Below are 18,597 nucleotides of genomic sequence, written 5' to 3' on the forward strand. Positions count from 1 at the left end.
TGTTCTTGTCAATTGCATAAGATGTAATAAGATTCCATGTTAGATATTGTAGATGTTCCCTTCATGAAAGTGTTTATTGGTATTACATTTTAAGAGCTGATGTCATAATAAAAATCATTACGTGGTAAAAATATCACTAGTTGGGATAGGAGTTGCCGTACGATAATATGATGATGGTGTGGTCTCGGTTACGAAACGAGTAGTAAATTGGTGATGCAAAATATTTAATATTGTTCGATTTATCGTTCTTATTTTCTTGTCAGCGTCCGAAAAATTGCGTCCGAAAAAGAGTTACTTTTCGTCCGCTTGTGAGTACGTAAAACTACCGTTTTCCTGAAGGGTGTATTAAATTTGTTTTTGTTACTTACTTGTTTGTGGTACTTCTTCATCGATTCTTCATTCTCCGTAAAATGAGTAAAAGTATTGTTTTAATCTTGTGAAAGAACGAAATCACCGGGAGCAAGATCTGATGAATAGAGTGGCCACTTACGGACAGATCAGGTTTTGTGAAAAAAAAATCAGTTCTGGTTCTCACAAACCATCTTTCAACCATAGACCAAAAGTGAAATTAAAGAAATCTCTTAACTTTTTACCTTTGCCATTTCATTTCCTCAGTATCAAGTCCAAGACGCTGCCTCTCTTCCCGCCTCTCTTCCAATCTTCAAATTTGAATTTAAGTTCTCTGTTCCTGTCGCTGAAAGACACTTGATCTTGTTAGACAAATTTCGCAATTATCCTCGTCATACGCATCAATTTCCCCGACCACATCTAGTTCTTTTATCGGTCCCATGTGGTGTAATCGGTCCCACTTCTGACGTAACGCGCTTATTAATACGATTTTAATTGGAGATTATAGCAACGACGCAACACAATGCACTGTTCGTCTCGCTCTAACCGGAAGGATTGTGACAGGAATCCTTAACGAGGAGGAATTTAACCTTCCCGAAGAAATTTCGTAACGTGAGGTTTTCAGTGCGTAAAATTCCGCACACACGGAATACAAGACGACTGTGTGCGTCGAATATTCAGCAGTCGGAAGTGATTCTTTGGTGTTGGCAAATCTCTGTTTTAATTTTATAAATTTCGTAATGTAATAAATTAATTTGTTGGGAAATGGATTCGGGACGGCCTCCAGGTGCAGATTTGGGAATATCGTGGATTTAGAACTGTGTTACACAAAGTTTAGACGAGTTATTAATGTGTTCGAGTTTTGTTGCTTCACTGATCTGGGCGAACTGGGTGATTATTTATGAGAGCTTTCTATGGTCGTCTGATAAATCCATGACAAGGAAGCACAGAAACAAAAAATATGTTTTGCAAAGAAGGACAAAGAAGAAAATGACTCCAAGAAGCAGAAATATGATTTGTTTCAGTTGTTTGGTGTCGTCATCAAAAGAGAGAACGGCTTTGTCCATTGTCTTTAAAAGGCAATTTAGGAAAAAGTGATTAATGAGACAAAACATTTCGGTGGGAATTGGGATAATTTATTGAACGTGAACATTTTTACGAGTAAAAGTTTCGCATCAAGGTTCCTTCTACCCACACACTCTCAATATTTTAATAAACATGTTGTAGACAATATCTTGTAAAATAATCCGGCCGAACGACTCGTGTGTATCATTTTTCGATTAATTGATCCGATAAAATCTGACGTCTTTATTATTCTTAATGGATAGCTCATTTCGTATGCTTCTGGTTCAAAATTGCGAAATTTTGGCAATGATAACCTATATTTAAAAAACAAAGATCAGTTGTTTTCCATGTGAGGACCAGTTTCAGTAAAGTAAACAAGAGTGAACTGCATTCGACACCTGTTTGTAATTAAAACAAGAACACTTATGTTTTTAAATGATGTGGTACCAAAGGACACCGGGATCTAATTAGCAAAGGTCCGGATTGAAAGATCTAGGACATTTTAATAAAAAAATGTATTAATAAGTTTTATAATACAAAAATTTCCGATAATATTGCGGAATCTGGAAAAGTGCCCCGAATGCTTGCAGCGTTTCCACGTTGAATGGCAAGGGAAATCCTCTCTAAAAGGAATTTCTTTGATTAATAAGTTGTTTGGAAGTAAAACTTTTGACGTAAATATGAAAAAATTGTCTTCTGAGAAAATTTTAAGTTGGTTAAGTCGTCTTGAACTTTAGCATTTTTAGAAAATGTCTTTCTTGACCGACTGTTGACGTTTTATTGCTTCATTAGCTGAGGTTACAGAATGATGATTTATCATTGATCATATTTGATTACATCTTTTTAGGACATGACTTGCCGTCAATTTAATATTTTTACTTCTCGTTACGAAAATGTAATAATTTCACTCTGGTCCAGTGCATTTGGAACCCAAATTACCAAAAATTCCATCTACAAATCGGTTTAATTGAAAATCACATTTATAAATTAAATTGCATAAGGCGTTACACAAGATCTAAATATCAAAGTCGTTACACGACAATTTTCCTCGCACTCGTTTCAAATTCGAAAAAAATCCGCCGTGGTACTGCTTTTGCCGCACCGCACCATCGGGAAGTGCAGACAATCGCGACGAAGCTGGTGGCTAATTAGGTAATTAAATGGCAAAGAAAGTACTGGCAGTACGTGACAAGTCGACGAGTGGACCCGTACCGCAGACCACCATTCAATGTTTCTACCCAATTAGTATTCCATCGGGAAGCGGGACCCTCTTACGGAATCCACAATCGTCGCCTTATCAAGACCATTAAAACAAGAGCAACCTCAGGCGGAATAGAATTCGGTAGTGGATTATGCAAGTACTCCACTTTCCTTAAAACAAAAATAAACTTGAAATGTTTTCAATGCAAAGATCTAGTTCGCCATTTCACTTTTGTTCGAACGTTTTGTGGGACACTGAAGCCATCATCATCTCAGTGAGTACTACCAGTACTTGCACAATCAGTGACGTCGCGTTTGTTATTATTCTCACGTTACTTATTGTGAATAAGTGACTTCATGAAACAATGGCGCGCTCGATTATGTCAGTGGTTCCGACAGTGGCGGTACTGAATCTCATCCGTAACCATAGTAGTACTCAGTGATTTAAATTTTTGCACCTGCACCGTCGTTTACTAAGCGAATCGGTCTTGTCTTCTTCTCAAAGAGATTTAACGTTAGTCGTACCTACAGTACTACTTCAGCTTGTTAAATACCTACCGCAGGTGGTAGATTATTAGACTATTTGCACTTTCCACAACTGCTCCGTATGGCAATAAAGCAACTGTCCAAGTTTTGTTTAAATTGTATTAAAGATGTGAAAGCTGCGAACTTAACACTGTTTGTCACTCCATAGTCATAATTCTTGATTGTCATCAAATACAAATTAATTTTACTTTTGTTTTCAATGTCGTACCAAAATTTTCTCTTTTTCTTTATCAGCTTGTTTTGTCCAATTCTTATTTCAACAAGATGGTGCGCCGTTCGCACTGCAGCATCAGCAAATCTGACTGTAAATCAGCTCTTACAGAATCTGCGCCACTGCTTCTTCAATGACATTTGTGTTTGCTGAGTCTAAATGAAAGTGAAATTTCTAATGACTTGTTCACGACGTAACACAAGACGCCTTCCCAATGACATCAATTAGAACCAGATTTTATATTATAAAATTTTATTCAAAATTCTAATACATATATACAGTTAAATTCACCTACAACACTTAACTCTAAGTCATGTCAAAAAAAAACGGCGCTACGCCTACTTTTATGTTACATAATTAATCAAAAATATCACGTTACGTTACGGGTACGTCCTACGTCAAGTAGAATTTCTTGACTGTTAGACAAAACGCGGTGAGTGCAAACGTAAGCGTAGCTGGTTTGGGTGTGAAGGCGGCATTGTAGAATCCACCGTAGACTTTCAGACCAGCCGTTTCTATGCTTTGCTTGCAGTAGTCTCCATCGTAGAGCCATCCTACGTACTCTTGAGTTCTTAGGTTTTCGTTGCGGAGCCAGTCCTCCAACGGGCGGAAGTACTCCCTCAAGGCACTACCATCCAAGCGAGTCTCGCCTGTTGCTTGATAAAGCACTTCCTTCCAGGGTAGGGATGATCCTTTTTCCATGAGTTGACTGAAAAGTACCAAAGTTAGACGCCTTAAGGTACGCGATGTTTAGTACTTGGCAAAAATGGTACTTGCATTTGGTCGCGATTAATTCAAGGCAATTGTAGCGAATTAATTAGAGTAATTAGGTGAGACAGTGAACTGTTTTGTTTGGAAAGGTCTAAGGGTTGCGCAAGACAGGAATTCGGTAATGGTACGTTCGCAGTAAAATACTGCAGTAAATTAGCTAGTTAATTACAAAACAAGACAAATGTTTGTTGGGAATTAGGGTAACAGTAAGTCGTGTGTTGTTAAGTGTTGCTGACATCCATTGTTCGTGTCAAAATTCTGGACGAATCGCCGAGTCAAGGTTACAGATGCCTTACGCAAATCAAAAATTTCGAACGAGTGAATTGGTCCAGAAAAAACCGGCGTCCACAAAAAATGCATTGTCTCAGATCCGGCTCGTTTGGAGGCGGAAACCTTGTAGGTTGGCGATTGAAATCTGTCAGATTCCTGCACGTCCTGTTGGTGAGGTCACTTATCAGATTCTGGGGTGCTAAAAAGACTACCAAATGACTTTCTAATAAAACAGGAACTCGATATTTTCATAGAGTGGAGAAAAATCAGGAAACCTTGACGTTCGTTGACAATAACAGTACGTTCGAAACCGCCGATCGGAATAAGAAGAAGTGGTGAGAGGTACTGTTGCAAGGTCTTTACGGAATTGGGTGCAGACGTCTAAGAGGCTTGGAATTGAGGAATTATTACGGTTAGGTTGAGTAATCTGATGCAAGGGAGTCGTGGGGAGGCACGAAGGGGCACGACGGAGATATAAGCTGTTCAATTAGATCGTTAAGTAATAATAATGATTAATTATTATTACTTATTTCTATCTATTAATTAATTATTCGTGCATATTGTAATGAAATATAGTTTGATAATCTTCTTCTAATCTTCTATTTAAACCTGTAAAAGTATATATTATGAAATACATAAATTGAAGGTGTTAGAATTTTAGAAATTTTCGATTTTTTAGAAACGTCAAATAAAATTCTATTTTTTTAAAGGTTGGATTTTTTAAAAAGACTAATCAACTCCCCACTCTGGATTAATTGTTTTTTTTTGTTGTTCTTTTCTGAAAACTGAAGAAACCTTGACTCCAGTTTGGATAAAAGCAACAGTTGAAGAAGAGTCTCAACAACACCTTTCAGTTTAAAGAAGCAACAAAAATCCATAGAAGAATAAAAATAAAATTCATCGTAGGGAACGAAGAAAGACTGCAGTAAATTTAAAAAATAAAATTTTGCAAGGAAGAAGCTGAGGCAGGTGATACTGATAAGTATAAGTGAAGAAGAAGATATCTTTGGGCTTTGGATGAGGGCAGTATCGTTGTGGAAGTGAGTTAAGTACTGAAAACCCACAACTCAAGAGCTAAGATTAAAGAAGATGTAGAAGAATAAATTGAAATTAAAAAAAAAGAGAACATTTTGAGAGTTGTTTGAGAGATGTACCGGAGGTGGCGTCTCAATAGAGGAACATCCAAAATATAGAGATTTGTACGGATAGATGACAAATTAATGTGTTTTGGTTCAAAAATTGAAGATTCAGAAAATTTCTGTTTTGATGAAGATGAGTTCAGACATCTATCAAAACGTAGTAACTGAAGAGTTTTTCATGAAGACCAAATCAAACATTATAAAATCGGACAATGCTAATTAAAGAGAAGATAAAATGATCGAATTATGCGAAGGAAAATGTATTAAAAAAATGCTGGAAAAATTGTTCGTGGTCAAATTAATATTGCGTAACAGTTACATATTTCGACCCACTAATGATCAGATGAACGCATTCGTAAACTTGAAAGTAGAATAATCATTCTTCTTTCACTTTTACATAAACTTCAGGTTTCGGAAAATAATCGGAGAATGTAATACAAAAGATTCTTGATGGTTTGGACCAGTTCGCTTCCACAAGAAAACCTGCAAACGTAAACACCTTTAACCTAAAAATCAAACGACGAGAAAGTTTAACGACGGAATTCGTAATTTTGAAAATACGATTAAGTAATAAACCTAAATTATGTTACAATTATTGAGCGATTTTGCATAACCATGCTACACGTTTTACATGCACTGAGAAAACTGAAAACTGCTACCTTGAGCCAACAGTCATTAACTGTTCTAAATGTCAGTTTTGTTTTGGTGCGGACCTACAAAATATCTGTTTCTCGTCGGCTAAATGCCAATTTTGTTTGGTATCAAGGGTCGAGAGGCGTCTCATTGGCCCGAACTTGACTTTAGCGTACCACGTGACTGTCGAGCGGTTTCAGCAGCGCTTAACCTTGTGACCGCTGGAATTGCACTAGCAAAATGGATAAACTATACGAAATCGTGGCCGCGTGCACAGTCACGAGCTTTCACGTCGAGATTGATCGCAGACAATGTTTCTTCACGGGTTATAGAGTGTTGAGTAACATCTCTCAACAATTACAAAATACCTTTCTGTTGTTGGACTGTCTTCCGGTCAACAGGAATCTTCTAGGAAAGTAATATCTTCCGCCAGAAAAATTAAACCAGTGGTAATATGGCCCCAAGTGCTTTCATAATAGGTGCACTCGTTCAATTAATTAGTACTTTCGCTCGATAATAATAAAGAGGCGAGTATGTTGCGAAGGAGATTCTTATGAATGTGAACTATTTGGGTTACCGTAATAGGAAAGTTTTGAATTTTAAATTAGCTCATTCAGATCGGCAGCGGAACAGGGTCGTTGAGATGCAAGGCGAAAGGATTTAAGCGAAAAAATGTGCACAGTATTCGGGAAATTGTTGAGCTTTCAAGAGACTTTGGTAGAAAACTAAAAAAAAATAGTGTTGCTGTTGGATGCTCTCATGGGCTGTGACCTTGGAAATATCTGCGCGAAGGCGGAGCGATAAACCAGTGAAAAAGCTGTAAATGAAAACTGAAAACGTCGAGCAAATGGACGAGAGAGAGATGACACCAACGTAACGAATGACAATGTTTTTCGGTTGGTTTGTATCGCCTACTTGAGACCGATATTCGTCGTTTTCACAGATATGACTTATAGCCCACGAGAAAATCCAAGACCTCTACATTTCTTTTGAATGGTGACATGCAAGCAATACCTAAGGTGGAAAAAAATTCTCAAAGGAAATCCTAAATTGTATCATTTTTTTGTCTGTCCAAAATCACAAAACCATTACCATTTACAAAAATTATTTCAAGTATTTGAGATTTTCATTACCATACAGACTGTTATTGGTTTTGAAGTTCCACAAAAGAAAAAAGCAAAGCAAATGACATTTTTTCAAAATATTTGTTAATATTGCTGACAAGATTTTATACTTGTTTAATTTCAGAAATATATTTCTATACAGATTTCTTGGATTTGAACCTACTAAATATTTTTTATGTTAGTAATGGTTTAACAAGTTACAACAACCAAGGACTCGTGAAGAGCATGAAGATAATATATTTCCTTGACAATTTGTAGTTAAAAATCTGCATAAAAAATGTCAGTAGTCATGCAGGATTTTATTTTCAAGGATTCAAGACTAAAGAAATTTTGGAGATTTCGTTGACCTCCAACCGACAAAGAATTCAAAATAAAAAAAAAATAACTGAAGGAGTGGAACAGAACATTCATTTTTCTTAAAGAAAATCTATGTCTAAAAAAATAATAGCTTCAACAGAAAATCAACAAACATTTCATCATCACTATTATTATTGATATTATCATTTTGAAACATTCTTTAATGAAAAAACAACGCAGACATATTTTTTTTACATTTTGTAATAAATAATATGCTCTTTTTAATTTGGAAAATCTTTGACGTATTCAAAGGGCATCATGGGTTTTTAATTCACAACTCTTCTAGAAGTTGTACTTTCCTGATAATTGGAGTTTCAGAACAATTAGGAACAATTTAAAAAAATACATAAACAAAATATTTTGCAATTTTCTTTGTAGCTTGTAAAAACTCTGAGTAAAGAGCATCACTAGCCCCGAAGGATAATATTTTTAAGGATTCGATAGTGAAAGCTTCGAAGAGTTGGCTGAGCATTGTAAACCCTAATCAATGATAAATTTAAAATGATAGATAACTCACAAGAATCACAACTCTTTGAAAGAAAATCCTGAACTGTAGTATTTTCTAACCATATTCAAAAAATACAAAATCATCAACATATTATTTCAAAAGTTTGAGTTTTTATCATTATTATTTCAAAAAAAAAAGAGGACAATAGTGGTGTTTATATTTTAAAAAATTGTCATTTTATTTCTATTTGTTTTGAACTAAATCAACTTTTTGACAGATGTAAAAACCAACAAAACTTGTTAAATCAAACATCTCAACAAAAACTTCAAAACATTCATAATATTTTGCAATTTCCTTGTTAGCTTTTAATTAATAATCTGCATAAAAAATGTCACTTGTCATGCAGGATTACATTTTCAAGGATTCTTTTGTATAATAAACGTTAATTGTACTTTTATTTTTGTGACTTTCCTAAATGTTACCCATTTTAAATATTTTACTGACAACTACAATTTATCGAGCTCACTACTGACACATTTGCATTAATTAAAATAATTTTTTTATGTTGCAACATTTTTCTAAATTATCTTGTATTATAATTTAAGATTAGATCTTTCTATACATATTTTTTTAAACACTCATGTGGAAATTTAATTACATACTTTAATTTTAACTAATAATTTTTTAAAATGTTGCATTTTTTGAAAAGCATATATCGCAATAGTTTATCGACACATCTGCTCGAACACGAAATAAATTACTGGCCTCAATATTCTACATTTTATTAATAGAAAAACACTCATTTTGAAGATCGAATTAATACGTTACACCTTTGGTATTTACTTCTGAATGCATGCCATGTCTGTCTCTATTAATCACTCTAAGAAAAAAAATGAAGAGATAAAATATCATTCCAAAATTCTGATGAGCTTTTTTTGGGGAATTGTCGCCGTTCCACTGAGAACTAATTAATTTGTGGACAGATTGCATCGTACCATAATTTCCCATTGCACCACTTGTTATGACACCCTCAAGGATTTCCCAGTGGCTTTTTTAATTGCAAAAACTTACGTGAGGATCCGTCCGGCCTCCTTGCTCCTGTAGATGTCGCACTTGTGCAACGGCCTGGAAAAATCTTCGGAATCATACTGTCCGGCAGCCCTGCACAGCGCCCTGTACAGCTGAAACTGGAGTAAAGTACTGACGAAGTACCTGAAACGTAAACAACAGAACGCAACGTTAGACGCGCAAGTTTAAGGCCGGAACACCGATTACAATGGCATTAATTACAAGAACTTGCAGACGTTCGAGTGGCAACTGACGCGTAAACGCATACTTGACGTTACGTAAAGGACGTCCCGCGTGCGGTGGTACCTGCTGAAAATCGACTTTCTCGCGATCCTGCGGAGGGAGAATACTTTGCACAATGTGGTGGTGCACGCGCAGATATATAAAAGTGACCGAAGGCCCCCAAACATCATACAGTTCAGTTCTTGAACTCTCGGAACTCTCATGACTTCTACGATGAAACCCTTGGTGAGTTTCGTGCGGTTGTGTTCAAGTGATCAGTGATACAAGTGCTGGAGGATTATTTGCGGATTTTTCCGAGCGGTTCTAATTAATTTCTCTTCTGTTTGCAGTTTTGGATATCGATCTTAGTCCTCGCTGCAGTGGCTGTCATAGCCGAGGCAGAGGAGAAGACCGATAAATCCCTATCTGACAAGAAACAAACGAAACGTGGATTGCTCGGTTTGGGCTACGGATACGGGAGTGACATCGATCATGGCTACTTGGTAGGAGCAGGAGGCCACGGGCTCGGACTGGATTTGGGACATGTAGGACTCGGTTACGGGTTCGGTCCCATCGATCTGGGCCACACCACCGCCATCGAAAAGACCATCACTTTGGTCAAAGGAGTACCGGTACCGTACCCCGTCGAGAAACACATCGCCGTTCCGGTGACCAAACACGTCCCATACCCGGTCAAGGTCCCGGTACCGCAACCCTATCCCGTCGAGAAACACGTCCCATATCCAGTCAAAGTGGCGGTCAAGGTCCCCGTCCCAGTGCCTCAACCCTACCCCGTCGAGAAAATCGTACATGTACCAGTCAAGGTCCCAGTCGACAGGCCCTACCCTGTGAAGGTCTACGTACCACAACCTTACCCAGTTGAGAAACACATCCATGTACCAGTCAAGGTCCCAGTACCTCAACCTTACCCCGTCGAGAAACGCATTCCAGTACCAGTGAAGGTCCCAGTACATATTCCTCAACCCTACCCAGTTGTGAAGCACGTGCCTGTACCTGTCAAAGTACCAGTCGATAGGCCCTACCCTGTGCACGTTCCACAACCCTACCCCGTCCACGTGGAGAAACGAATCCCCTATCCAGTCGAGAAGTTGGTACCTTACCCCGTGAAAGTTCCAGTTGACAGGCCTGTGGCTGTACCTGTGCCAAAACCGTACCCAGTTGAGGTTAAGGTACCAGTACCCCAACCATACCCCGTGGAGAAACCAGTACCTTACGCAGTGGAGAAACCCGTACCTTACCCAGTGAAAGTCGCCGTCGACAGGCCAGTACCGTACCCAGTTTACAAGCATGTGCCCTACGCTGTGGAAAGACCTGTAGCTGTACCAGTGAAGGTACCGGTCGCCGTACCTGTCCATGATCACTACCACCACCACATCGACCACTACTAGTGATCCACACTATGTGTGCCCCCTGTATATCTTGTAGCTATTTATATTATCTACGTTACCGTTCTGTAAATCTCCGTTTATTTTTATAAATATACTACTTGTTCGCGTTATTTATAAAATGCCAAATTAGTTACTTAGTTTCTTTGTAACTTATGTTTCTTTAAAATAATAAATAATTTAATTATTTCTAATTGTGCGTCTGATTGTCGAGGAAAAGCGCCTCGCGTTGCGCTACACCGTTATTAAGCTATCGCAAGACAATGGATAATATCAGGATTGCGTGAAAGGGAATTTCCTGTAACACGACACAATGCGAAATTATTTTGTAACGGTGGTGTACATGCAATGCAAATATCGGATTGGAAATTTCATAAAGAATTTCTCCTAGAGATGTTGGCGCAACACTGGGAAAATTGCTAATCACTGCTACTTAAGTGGGCGTTTAATTGGGCCGACCCGAGCCGTTAAAGTGATAATTATGACACTAATTGTTTTTGATCGAGACGTGATTTAATCGGTAACGGTTACATCAAGTTGCGTGAAGAAGTCGATTCGATTAGGCCAGAAACTTTCAGTTTCAGTATCGTGACGTCGCCTTATTAAAAACTGTCGCCTCGACCAAGTGATCATTGCGAAACGTCAAAGACCTACTTAAATTTATTCACATTAAATTGAAGGAATATGAAACGTATCGAGTTTCGTACAGGTTGGGCAATAGACGTAAATGCAGAATTTTCCATTTTCTGGTCGGAATTTAATACGCAGGATTTTCTACAGGAAGTTGTTAAAATTGCATTATTTCACAAATCACATGTCTCGTATTTGTTTACTTCAATGGAGAAATTTTTATGTCTCTTCTTGTCCATCAAGTAAAAGTAGTATTACAAAAGTTTCTATTCCGAGTATCTTCTTTCGTTTCAAGAATTGTAATAACTCCAAAAGAGGCTTTATGGGCGATACGTTACGGATAGGTAACTGAATTTTTAAAGAGTGTTCAAGTGTTCAAATAGATATTTTTGTATTAAGGGCACGAAGGAGACGATTTTGGTCCGCGGCGAAATTATAAGCACGAGGCCCGAAGGCCCGAGGGATTATAAGATGCCAAAGAGCCAAAATCGCCGTTTACGCCCGAAATGCAAACATTATTTTTTGTAAAATCATAAATCATTTAAATTCACCTTATAGCTTTGAAAAAATAAATGACATGATTCGTTCTCAAAAATCAAGAGTTATGTTGTTGGTTGCCAATGTGATGCAACAAATAAAACAGCTATCAAAATTAATTGTTGTTCTTTTAGGCCTTAGGGCGCAAAAGGCATTATTTACGCCTGCAAATTACTGTATAAATGACTTCATTTTGATACGATTTTACAAAAATGATTTTTTTGGATTGTATTTTTGTCAGTTACACATTATAAATTGTCTTGAAAGAAACTGAAATATAATTCTTGAGTAAGAAATCCTTACAAATTATTTATCGTTGTTTTTGTCAGAGGAAAGATGCAGTTTTTAGTTTCTTCGCATCTGATTTGATAAGCTCGAGATGGTACCTATGTCACAGTTGAGACTTAAAAAAATTAAAGAAAAAATGTATCTTCATGATTTACATTAGCACTTGGTTTTTGCAAATAATACGAGTACTACAACTATATACTACTACTACTTTTCTACTTTCCCGAAAGGAAAAACTGAAATGTAAAAGTTTACCGCTTCTTATAGGCAACTTATTAAACATTTGACCGTTCAGCTCCAATAAAAAATAGAATAAACAATACACGTCTGCACGATAATTTGCCTACAACCAGTTTTATTACATGAAACATTTTTTAAATGGATTTTAGTTTAAATTTGTCTGAATGAATTTATTTTTAGAACTTTGCAGCTCAATCCAATATCCTTAAATTTTTTTAATTATCGCCTCTAATGATGTTTTAATTAACAAAATTTACTTTACTCCAACACAAGACACATACAAGTGTATGTTTGGTTGCCTATGCTAATGTTAAATAACATGGCTATTTTAAATATCGTATTGTTTAAAAATGAAATTAATGTCCGACTTTATTGTTATCGAACGATAATGACCCAGTTTTCTGATACGTTACCATAGAAATAATCCCCCAGGGCGTTATAAGTTCTTTGTTGCTTAGTTACGACTAGGTTTAATGTATTTGCAAACAACTTTTGATTGATTGGTATAAATTAATCAAATTAGAATCAATCCAAAAACACACGAAACCAGTCGGACATTAAACGTTGAAGGCACCACGGGTGTTATAATGATACGCCCTCGGTCGGCGTGCTACCCTCGGGCCAGAGGCCCTCGTGTTTCACTCTGCCGACCTCGCGCGTTATCATCCTTATAACACCCGTGATACCTTATAGTTATTAATAATATTATTTCATAATACCACATGCTAAAATTAATTTAACATGGTAACATTGTGTGAAAATACCTGTATGTGCATATGCCACAAGGTTGAATAAATTAAACAACTAGCAATTGAGAAAATGTCAAAATTTGACCTAATTAACTTATAAATTTCATTTTTTGATATTATGTGCCTTATAAAATAACAAATTAGGTCTGCAAAATATGAAAACGAAATTATAATTTTTAAGGTAAATTTTGCCATCGGTGGTAAAAGATGAATCACCCTGTATATGAGGAAATATTAAAAAAATACATCAACAAGGTGAAAATTCTGTTTCTCGTTAAGATCTGTACGATGTAATCAAAAAGAAAACAAATCATAGCAGGCGTTGTAAATTATCGTTCATGTCGTAGCGGATTCTATGCAAATAAGCGTTCAATGCATGGGCGTAGACAATTTGTGGTCTCAAACGCCACTTTATAATAATAAATCACACCTCATACATTTTAGAAATTGGAATTATAATTGAGCATTTTATTATTATTATCTGATAATGGAGAAAATATATAAAATAAACAAAAGCAACATTTTATATTCGTGATAATGGGTAATTTACCCGCTTTATTACCAAACGCGACGCCACTGGTAAGCAGATTTTTCGATGAAATGTCAAAGAAACATCAACGCAGTGTGCTGTGTTAACCTAGAAAACAATTTTTCGATTTCCACAAAGTTTAGAGATGTTTGCTGTAATAGTAAACAACCATTATTCCGGAATAAGTGCAATTGCAATAGTGGTAAATTGGGTTTTACCATTGAAGATAAAACAAGTATACATATCAGTACGAGTCAAGCTCAGACAAATTTTTTGATAAAACAAAAGATGAGGTAGCACTCTTGATTTGTTTTTTTTTATCACTCGGTACAGTTTATATTGCCTACCGTAAAATCACGTTTTGTCACATTATTGACGATATATATATATATATGTATGTTGCGAAAATAAAAGATTTGGAAACTTATGGCTTTACTTAACTCATCCAAATGAAAATGTCATCATTACGATGACGAAATGTTATAAAATAACAAATAGAGCTATAAATGTCTTCCAGCAGTTTCAGCAGAATCAGAAACGGTATTGACTTGAGAACGGTTCCTATGTGAATGAATTACCGCTAGTAACATTTGACTATGCGTCCCCTGTTGCTACGGTCGAATCACAATGAAATTCGAAAGGGAAAAACTTAGGTTATGTCAGCTTTGATCTATGATTTTGATTACCTACGTGATGTTGCATTTCTTGAAATATAAGATATAAGAATTCTCAAACTTAGGTTTAACCTCCAATTTGAGATTAAGATCTTAATTTTTATTAAAAAACAGTTTTTTCTTTGAAAATTAATTGATAGTTACCTAAGCTACAAAATGGTTTTTCTACTTTGGGTCTATATGAAAGCTATTACGAAACCCATTTTGCGAAAACGAATTTTAATTTAAGTTGTTTCCGTGGAATATACAATAATTGTTGTAAACATTAATCGTTACGTTAGACAGTTTATAATCCTAATCTCGTATTTCTGGCGGGGTAGATACTATCCGCTTTTTAAACTCCTGCACTGTCAAACTGTTTGCAAGTTGCCGCACTTTCGTTCTGAGACTAAAGTCGGACCAACCAACAGATATATGTAGTAATAAAACCGCCCCCTAGTGCCCGCGTATTTTAAATAGCAGTTTTCAATTGGCTTATTCAAAACGTGCGCAGACTTTTAATAGCCTGATGTACAGTCGATGGACAAATAAAACTTGGAGAAAAATGACAATCACATAAGTCAAAATTTACAAATTTGCATCGTTTAATTACGGCTTTATCACAAATAGGTTAACTTTGGTATGACATATTGTATAGACACTGACAAATATATTGACAATTCAATGGTCTGATTTACACAGATTAAATTTTAAGTGTCCCAGTTTTATTTGTCCACCGACCGTACATCCACAAAAATTACTTGACCACATTTCATTAGTTTTAACCTCGTTTCGGCAGTTTGACCACGTGTTCATGTTTGGAGAAGATGTGCACGTCAATGAATGCAACATTTTTCTCAGTCTATCAACTATATCACATTCTTGTAACAATGACAAATGGCAAAGAACCTGCTTCATTGTGAAACAGGGTTCGGCGTATATCGTTCTGCGCAACTAGGCCACATCCCCTTTTTTTTATTACTATATCCTTTCGTTGGCCGGACTTTAGTAATTTCTACTTTAACGTTGGCGAAAAAATTGGAAATTTGAAATTTGAAGTTTAATAAATTCGCTTTCTTTCATTCAGAGTATTACGTATTATTACAAGAAGAAGAATGAAACGTAAATACGTAAAATACTGTTAACGGCCAGAGAGAAGCAGGGTATATTGTTAATTATTGTTTGGAAAGGAGAGAATTAACTCCATTAACATAACCAAACTTTTCTTGTTGACGTTTTTATAACTAGATTTTGTGTACAGGGAACTGAAAAAGTACCACAGGTACACTCCAAAAAAAAAAATCAAAAATTTGACACTGACAGTGCGGGAGTTTAAAAAATGGATAGTACAAAATTGTCTTCGCTTATTTTAAATTTGTTAATAACAATTGAAATTTGAGTCTTCCAAACAATGACATTTGTTGCCAATCACGACAAAATTCCCAAAATTTGAAAATTGTTAAAAATGCCTTAAAAGGTGCAAAGTAGAGAAGATAGTGTATGATATCTCGTTTATAAGGTATTTTATACAGGGTCATTATAAATGATTGGCCCATCGCAGTAGGCGTTGGTGAGGTAGTTAAATGTGCCGCAAGGCTCATAACATGAGTGAGACTAGTATCGCCGATAGGTGGCGGTAGTGGAAATCTGTCTACTAGTTTGTCTAACGTTGCGAGGCTGGCGGCACATCCAAAATGTGTGTGGGTTTTCAACGCCAACTGCGAAGGGACAATAATTTATAATGACCCTGTAGTACCGTGCCTTCAAATAAATTTGGAATTAGAGTAGGCTGTGATTTTATTATGAAGTTGGCAACATGCAATTTTTAAAGACAACACAACAGTCACATTTGACAGCACAGTACACGCGTTTATTCTGATCGTGACATAAAACTATTGACAACTGTCAGTGCTAAAAAGTCTATCAACCGTTAATAGACAAAATATATAAATCACAACTTACTCTAATTCCGAATTTATTTGAAGGCTTATTGCTTCATGACACTCCTCGCAAACTTGTCGTACCCTAAATTCGTGCGTACTACAAAATGCTTCGTATTAAATATACTATTATTCAACCCAACAAGAAGTATTTATGACAATTATTTATTCTCGTTACAATGGATTATTACGTACGTATCTAAACATAACAAATTATGCAGGTCATGGGTTCGTGAAATTTCTCAAAAGACCCTTGATCAGATTTTTATTTGAACACTCCATACATATCTTTTATTAGATAATAATCGCAATAAGAAATACGTACAGCTATAAGCGGTACTATCTTTTAAAAGTAATCAATCAGATTAATTTAGGTTTTAGTAAAAATATTTTGAGGTAGAATTAAAAAAAAAAAGTTCAAAATGCTTCTTTTAAAATTATTGTACATAATTTTTCGCATAATTTTTCGATGTTTTTTTTTATTCTCAGATCAAGGCGCCATAGACAGTTTTTGTAAATGGCATGCTATCTTTTTATTACTACATTTAAGTAGTGTTGGAATTTTGAATTCGGCTATATATCAATGTATGACACTGACATTAATAGTTCATGAAACGAAAAAGTTTAACTGTCAATGTCAATGTCATACTTTGGCATATGACCGAATTCAGATTTCTAAACTCTCTCCAAATATGATGCTAAAAATATGACGTGACATTTAAAATTAGCTGTTGATGATGTTATATCATGAAAACAAAACCAAAAATGGTGGAAAAATGACGATGATCTGAAAAGATATAGTAACTTTTGAGAAATAAGATTGACCTGTTGGAGAATTTATAAGTAAATTCGACAATTTAGCATTTATATAATTAAATCAGATATTTTACACTCGCATTGTATGTAGGTTTCTTATTTTTGAATGAATCATAAAGATCGAGTTTATAGAACTAACCAGGCATGCTCTTTAAGAAGAATAAATTAAAATGCAATTAGAAGGTAAAACAATGTTTAGATACGAAATATTCCTTAATAAACCAAGGGAAAATTATATCAATGTAATTTTTTTTATTTAAGTATTAACAGAATTCATCAACGAATTGATTAATTAAGTCATGATGAACAATAGTTTTCAAAATATGTATTCCAAAATTAAAGAAACTCTTTGTTGACAATTATGTTTGTTTTTCCCCTGTTAGTGGCGCCACAACGTGGCCAGAAGTCGAACTCACACCGTCTACCGCAATGTTACAGTTAGGCCAATACATAGTTTCCTTTCTCATTTTATGTGTTCCTAATTAAAACTGTCAATTTTTGTGCCACAGAATTGTATAATTAATTAACAAATAAATATAAGACAAAACATTTCTTCTAAAGGTCAAAGGCGGGGTCCCATAATTCTATAAATAACCAAATTATAACTACTACTAGTTTTTATTAGCTTCCAACTTTATTTAGAATTTCGTATGTTTATTTGCCACTAATAAATTATTGGTAAGCGTAAAAATAACGATGTTTAATGCGGTAGTTAAAAGTTTAATGACTCTTCTTCAAATATTTCGACTAATTAATTAGAAACTCAAATTCAGTCGTTGCTCCTTTATACTTATACATATTTATAACTAAAAATTAATTCTAACAATTCTATCTAATTTGTTGTTTACATTTTCTTATATGAATCGATTGCCAAGATTAATCATTTCAATCAAGCATATGTTGCCACGCGCCTATTCCATAACACAATCTTAAACACTTAATCGGTACTAATGAGTACCTAGTGTGCATTCGCATTGATAATTAATGTAAATTTTCTTTCGTTTCGGTTTCAGCATAAACTGTAAATCGGTCATACCCATAACGCGGAGTAACTGATCCTAATTAGACTCGCAACAGTTTATACTTCCAGCAGTACCAGATCAGTATTTACAAAATTACAATTCAGTTTTAGACCTACACATCATATACATCTACGCCCCTGATCCGTTTCGAGTGAAATCTACCGCTTGTTTATTTATCAAATTGAGGAACTATATTTTAAATGAAAGTAGAACTGAGTACCATTCAAAAATCAAGTGCGCACCAAAGAAGTAAAAGGATTTCATGAAGAAGAAAAATAGTTTAAGGAGTTGAACGTGCACATCTCCGGTTATAAACACTGTGATTTGTGCGATATTCCAATAAAAATTCTTAGTATATAATTAAGGAAAATATTAAAGAAATCGT

The 18,597-nt window shown here is 35.5% G+C and overlaps 2 protein-coding genes across 2 annotated transcripts in view; one reads left to right on the forward strand and one right to left on the reverse strand.

The window, feature by feature from the left end:
* Positions 1-3,605: 3,605 nt before the first annotated feature.
* Positions 3,606-18,597, reverse strand: part of Ance-3 (angiotensin-converting enzyme Ance-3) — a 44,042-nt gene continuing 29,050 nt past the window's right edge. Inside the window, exons 9-10 of the mRNA XM_069055533.1 lie at positions 9,184-9,324; positions 3,606-4,079 (exon numbers count right to left, since the gene is read on the reverse strand). Of these exons, the coding sequence (XP_068911634.1) occupies positions 3,764-4,079; positions 9,184-9,324 (457 nt within the window). The 3' untranslated portion in view covers positions 3,606-3,763. The remainder of the gene's footprint in view (positions 4,080-9,183; positions 9,325-18,597) is intronic.
* On the forward strand, positions 9,497-11,002 carry LOC138136365 (uncharacterized). Its single transcript, XM_069055534.1, has 2 exons — positions 9,497-9,648; positions 9,753-11,002. The coding sequence occupies exons 1-2, from the start codon at positions 9,625-9,627 to the stop codon at positions 10,809-10,811; spliced, it is 1,083 nt and encodes a 360-aa protein (XP_068911635.1). The 5' UTR covers positions 9,497-9,624; the 3' UTR covers positions 10,812-11,002.

Source organism: Tenebrio molitor, chromosome 8 (assembly GCF_963966145.1).
Source record: "Tenebrio molitor chromosome 8, icTenMoli1.1, whole genome shotgun sequence".
In the NCBI taxonomy this organism is placed as follows: Eukaryota; Metazoa; Arthropoda; class Insecta; order Coleoptera; family Tenebrionidae; genus Tenebrio; species Tenebrio molitor.

What these genes read in the sequence shown, in the direction of transcription:
- LOC138136365 (XM_069055534.1), top strand. Translation starts at nt 9,625, where the DNA reads ATGACTTCTACGATGAAACCCTTG. An exon ending in CTTCTACGATGAAACCCTTG is followed by an intron (nt 9,649 to 9,752) that starts GTGAGTTTCGTG and finishes TTCTGTTTGCAG; the next exon opens with TTTTGGATATCGATCTTAGT.